General features: G+C 34.1%; 1 protein-coding gene across 2 annotated transcripts; it reads left to right on the plus strand.

The window, feature by feature from the left end:
- Positions 1 to 736: 736 nt before the first annotated feature.
- On the plus strand, positions 737 to 1,875 carry LOC112515320 (CEN-like protein 1). 2 transcript variants are annotated; one of them, XM_025122069.1, is made up of 4 exons: positions 737 to 971; positions 1,059 to 1,120; positions 1,313 to 1,353; positions 1,488 to 1,875. In XM_025122069.1, the coding sequence occupies exons 1-4, from the start codon at positions 786 to 788 to the stop codon at positions 1,703 to 1,705; spliced, it is 507 nt and encodes a 168-aa protein (XP_024977837.1). In that variant the 5' UTR covers positions 737 to 785; the 3' UTR covers positions 1,706 to 1,875. The 2 variants fall into 2 exon arrangements, with proteins under 2 accessions (XP_024977837.1, XP_024977845.1); XM_025122077.1 differs by having other exon boundaries at positions 771 to 968.
- The last annotated feature ends 4,125 nt before the right edge of the window (positions 1,876 to 6,000 follow it).

Here is a 6,000-nt window from a genome sequence, read left to right on the forward strand (position 1 = left end):
ATAACCAAATAACAATAGTCAATAAAAGCAGAAATTGATAAAAATATCCAACAAAAATATATAGCAATAACAAGCACATGATCTTAAAGTTGAATTGTTGAAACACAAATACAGTTAAGCATATAGAAATAGCAATAACCAATATCACTGGACCTTATTGGAGATGAAAAAAAATTAGAGAGACAATAAACAATAGCATATAATGAATGACCAATTACTTTTTTTATTTTCTTCTCAAGTGTAATTAATTGATATATTTTTGTGCCCTTATTATGATATTATCTACTAAATTCTTTTTGCCTCTTATTATATGTTACAATTTTTTGGTGTTTTTTTTTTCATTTATTAAATTCTTTTAGACTATTATTGTATTTCAAAGAAAAAATTTGAGCCTCTTGATATTTTTGGAACCTAGGCATGCGCACGTGTCGCCCTCCCCCGGGACGGCCCTCATTCTAATTTGCCGAGAACATAATGAGTATATATTGAAGGTGGGGAAAGAAAAGCCAGTACCTTTATTCTTGATTTGCAATGTATTCTTTTTCAGCCAATAAGCCTTTGACATGATAACTTCCAGATATAGGAAAATAAGGTTGGAGTAAAACAACTTTGAATATGGAAGTGAATCTCTTTTAGTTCTTTCTGATATGGCCACCCCAGCCCCTCCATTTTTTATACGGCTGTCCCTCCTACAGGTTTTGTGTCTATAAAAAGGCTCTTGCACATTATTTCATTAACTAAAATAAGAGGTGATTTCTCAGTTGAATCAAAGCCTCTGTATCGATATGTCGCTTGTAGTAGGGAGGGTGATAGGAGACGTTGTCGACCAATTCACACCAAGTGTCATGATGAATGTAACCTACAATTCCCAGACCACTGTCTTTAATGGCCACGAGCTGATGCCTAATCTCGTTACTTCTAAACCTCATGTTCATATTGGTGGCATAGACATGAGATCATCGTATACTGTTGTAAACCTCTTTCTCTCTTTACACACATTGAATATCTATATATATATATATGTATGTATTGACCTATATATCTATTTTAAACTGAAGATCTTGACCGACCCAGATGCTCCAAGTCCAAGTGAACCTTACTTAAGAGAACATCTCCATTGGTGAGCATTAACCGATTCCTCGATCTCTTCTTTTGTTTTTGTACTTCAGGGTACTGGATTAGGTTTTTTACTCAATAAATTTCACATCTTTTTGGCCCATAGTTTTTATATGATAAGTAATTCGCTACATGTATTAGTTATTCTAATAAAAGAATTTTAATAAACGGGAATTAACAGAATACTATGTCACAGGATCGTCACAGACATTCCTGGTACAACTGATGCTACCTTTGGTACGTAGAGTTTCAATATATTGAACCATACAATTCTTCTCTATGCATTCATATCATGCATGGACTATATGTTGACTCACTCGAACTTAAAAATTAACATATGCTGAATTATTGTTAAATCATGGACATAACAGGAAGGGAGATTGTGAGCTATGAAAAGCCAAAGCCGGTGATAGGAATCCACCGATATGTATTCTTGTTGTTTAAGCAAAGAGCTAGGCAATCAGTGAGGCCACCTGTTTCCAGAGATCATTTCAACACCCGGATCTTCTCTCAAGAAAACGAGTTAGGGTTACCAGTTGCTGCTGTCTACTTCAATGCTCAAAGAGTAAATGCCGCTCGTAAAAGATAACTCTATTTCATACGTATACTATGCATTGACTCTAAATAAAACAATAAAACCTTTAATTTATAGTTTTCATGATGCCTTTTTTTATGAGTTTGTATTTAGTTTCATAGGTAAAGTGTATTTGTGATATACAAGTTGAATAAGGAAATCAATGATGATGTTCTGATTACCTATACAACGGTCTTGCTGGGAATATGTACCATACAAGCTAACAGCTTTAGATTTTGATTAATTATGTGGATAAATATGATGATCGTTTGAGGGCCACAACACCGCCAAGTGCTACACAGAGATCATACACTGATCCATCACCAAACCTATGAATCGATGTTACTTCTCTTCTATATATGATATATCCTAAGAGGCTAAGACTATAGTTTATTCTTTCGCTAAAGATGGATCAAAGGGACAAAACCTTGTAGTTTCAACTGTTTTTTACAGTCATATACCTTCCATGGACAGGGAGGTTTTAAGTTTTAATCAAAGCAAAAGAGGATCATTAACCTCTTGACGCAGTGAAACCACAATTCGGCATAAAATGGGTCTAGAAGAGAAAGTTGAATGGATAAGCATAAAGCTAGGCTTGTATACAAAGGCTACGGTGTCAATTACAATGAGGTTTTTGCACCAGTGGCACGATGAGAAACAATTCAGATGCTCTTGTCATAAGCAGGAGAATATAAACCATGTAATTTTTACAAAGCATAGAAACCATCATGATTGGGTCAGGCACAACAACGCCTCCCTAAACCGGAAGCTCTACCACTCAATTCAACCTTCAAACACTACCAAATTGTTGAGGCTTCATCATTATTATGTTTGCTATTTGATCCTCCTTTCCATAGTGATAGTGAACAAGTTCAACAATTCCAACCTTCTTAAGATCTCAGTGAAACCTGGTGTCTATATGCCATCTCCTGCCATGAATTACAGGATTTTTTGACAAATTAATTGTCGTTTTTAGGTTAGTGAACGTTGCTATACAGGCTATTTATACAGCCATTGTTTGCTTAAGTCGAAGTTCCTGACTACTTTACTACTCTGTGTTGTTACTTCACATCAAGTAATTCCTAGAAAATACTCTGTGTTGTTACTTCACATCAAGTAATTCCTAGAACACCATCTTAAATCCGATTATGCTAAATAATATTCGATAGCTCTAGCAATTAGCAATTAGCAATTAGCAATTAGCAATTAGCAATTAGCAATTAGCAATTAGCAATTAGCAATTAGCAAACGCAAAGTGAGGTAGAGACCTAAAATGAAATTGTGAAGATCGTGTTAATAACATGCATCGCAAATTGAAACAGGATTACAATAATTACCTGACCACACTAATTGTTTCACCCACCAGCATCTCCATTATCAGGCTCTAACAACACCTAAAAACAAACTAAAATCGATCGGAATTTAACAATTAGGGGAGACGTGAACACTCACTAAGGTGCTTTTGGTTTGCAGAATGTTTTTGGATGGAATAGAATATGTCAAAGGAATTTGACTTTGAAGAAATTGGAATGGAATGTTGTCAGGTTTGACCACCTGTTTGATTGACAGAATTGGAATGGAATATATTAAAGAAATTGGAATCAGTCTGTTTGGTTCACAGAATGTAATTTTGGAATTGGAATGAAATTCTGGTAAATGACTAAAATACCCTTTTTTGATAAATTAATTTTTTTAAACTTAAAAATATTTTAATATAATAATTATTAATTACTTTAAATTTGTTTAACTAAAAATAATTTAATAAAATAATAATTAAATATTATAATGTGTAAAACAATATAAAAATACACAACTCAAATATAACCATAAATCAAATGACGTTACTTAATATTAAAATTGCTTCAAAATCCATCAAACTTGTTCAAAATAATTACATGCCACCATCTTTAAATAATCAAACATATGACGCCAAAATACCAAAGCATGTTTAAATACATGTTCCAAAAGCCATTAAACATCATAGTTTTAAAAAAGAGCTAAACCATCAAGCACAATCATTCTTGCAGAATGTACCTCACAAACTCTTCTCGAACTTCTCCTTCATAGTTCCAAAAGCTTAACACGGATTCTGGTTCACGTGTTATTTTTCTCAGTGCTTTGAACTTTTCCATTGAAGTAAAATTCATTTTGGCGAGTTCATAACCAACCGCGGAAGTCTTCTGATGTAAATCTACCTCAACTTGCACCAACTTGTCTGATGATTTTAAAAGTCTATCTCCAAGTATGGTAGCCGCATTATTTATTGCATCAACAAGAGGATCACCTCGACCCTTGCGCTTTCTATTACCTTAAGATGTACACTCTTGACTTGGCATTTGGCTATCTTATGTCGGATAGTCCAAGTTTTCATCAGATTGTTGTTCTTGAAAGGGCATTTGGCCATCTTCCATGTCAACATTTTCTTCTAAACCATCATAGTCTCTTGCTTGATTTTCATGAGCACGATCTTTTCCAAAAACATAAGACAAGTCTTCATAATGAGGGAATGGTTTGTTTCTCCATTTTGAAGCCTCTTTGTGTACCTAAATTTGCAAAAGACATAGAAACGTTGAAAAAACAATTCTTAACATGGTAATATGTAATACATAGTAATATGTACCTGCAAGTAAGACTCCCAAACTGACGCCTCGGCAGTCACACACATTTTAGAACTATCATAACCAAAGCCACTTGTGTTCGTACCATGTAGAATATCGTGTACGATTTGCCAGTCCTTTTTCATGGTTTTTATTCTTGACTCGATGTGTGGTTTACCTAATAAATTAGAATCAGGAAGCGACACTTTCAATGTTTGTTCCAAATGTTGCAAGTATCCGGATTTAAAGCCATTATCAGCTTTATATCCTCCAAYATTTACCATATTCACCAATGCATCAACAAGTTTTCCATCTTCGATTTTTGACCAATTACGATACTTTCGCCCATTGATTTTATCCGCCATACCTAATAACGATAAAGATGTAATTATACCATTAAAATTAATAACGATAAATATAAAATTGTACCTAACATATATAATTTAAAATTGCAGTCATTATATGCCAAATAGAGTGATTAAATGAGAACAAATTGCAGATTCTTGAAGGAAGAGTCCACTCAGTCATGACAGACAATTTCTATTTTAGTTTTACATTGAATGATAAAGCAACACATAAGTAAGATTTCAAAGGACATCCACATCATTATCAATATCATCCACATCATTGTAAGATTTCTTATGCACCTACATTTGAACTAACCACACACAGGCCCTGTTTCACATACCTATATTTGAACTAACCATACACAAGGCATGTTTCACATCCACCTGTACCATTAAATCGTACCATTATATTTAATAACGATAAAAGATCAAATTGTACCATTAAAACTAATAACGATAAAGATGAAATTGTACCATTACAAACCATAAAAATGAAATTGTACTATTACAAACCATAAAARTAAAATTGTACTATTACAAACCATAAAAATTAAGTAGAAGCATTCCAATCATTAAACATACTYTGAGCCAAATTATTTCTAAATTCAGTCCACTCGGTAGAAGCACCTACGGAAGTGATATTATCTTGGTTTTCATTGTCTTCGGTTTCATTCGAGCAAGGTATGTTTTCAAACGGATCAATTGGCATTTCTTGTCTTATAAAATTATGAAGAATACAACATGCCATTATGACCTTAACTTTGAGTTCAACATGGTAGTATGAATTATCTTTTAAAATTCCCCACCTTGCTTTCAAAATACCGAAGCATCGTTCTATAACATTTATTGCAGAAGAATGTCTCATGTTGAAAAATTCTTTTGGCGTAGTTGGTTGGTGTCCATCACGCCACTCATTTAAATGATACCTCTGACCTCTATAAGGGGCAAGAAAACCCTCTCCATTTGTATACCCACCATCTACCAAGTAATAATACGGCTTTGGCACCTTCAACCCATTAGGCCTAAGAAGAGCATTTCGAAGGACTCTACTATCAGCGGCTGACCCCTCCCATCCTGCCAAGACATAGATAAACTACATATCTTGTGAACACACCCCTAACACGTTTGTGGCGATATCATTCTTTCGTGTTCTGTATCTAGGCTTGTCTTCAAGTGGCACTAGGCACTTTATGTATGTTCCATCTAAAGCACCTAGACAGTTCTAGAACCAAAAAAGAAACAGTCATTACACATTTTTAATTTACTACATGAACACCGAAAAAACTTTTAATTGTATTTACCTTGAACCATTTCCATCTTCGATCAGTAGAGTCCTCACGAACAGGTTCGGGTTTCTTAAGTAAAT

This window comes from Cynara cardunculus, assembly GCF_001531365.2.
Source record: "Cynara cardunculus var. scolymus isolate 2C chromosome LG 1, CcrdV1, whole genome shotgun sequence".
NCBI classification, from domain to species: Eukaryota; Viridiplantae; Streptophyta; class Magnoliopsida; order Asterales; family Asteraceae; genus Cynara; species Cynara cardunculus.

What these genes read in the sequence shown, in the direction of transcription:
- LOC112515320 (XM_025122069.1), top strand. Translation starts at nt 786, where the DNA reads ATGTCGCTTGTAGTAGGGAGGGTGATAGGAGACGTTGTCGACCAATTC. An exon ending in TGAGATCATCGTATACTGTT is followed by an intron (nt 972 to 1,058) that starts GTAAACCTCTTT and finishes TTTAAACTGAAG; the next exon opens with ATCTTGACCGACCCAGATGC. An exon ending in TACAACTGATGCTACCTTTG is followed by an intron (nt 1,354 to 1,487) that starts GTACGTAGAGTT and finishes TGGACATAACAG; the next exon opens with GAAGGGAGATTGTGAGCTAT.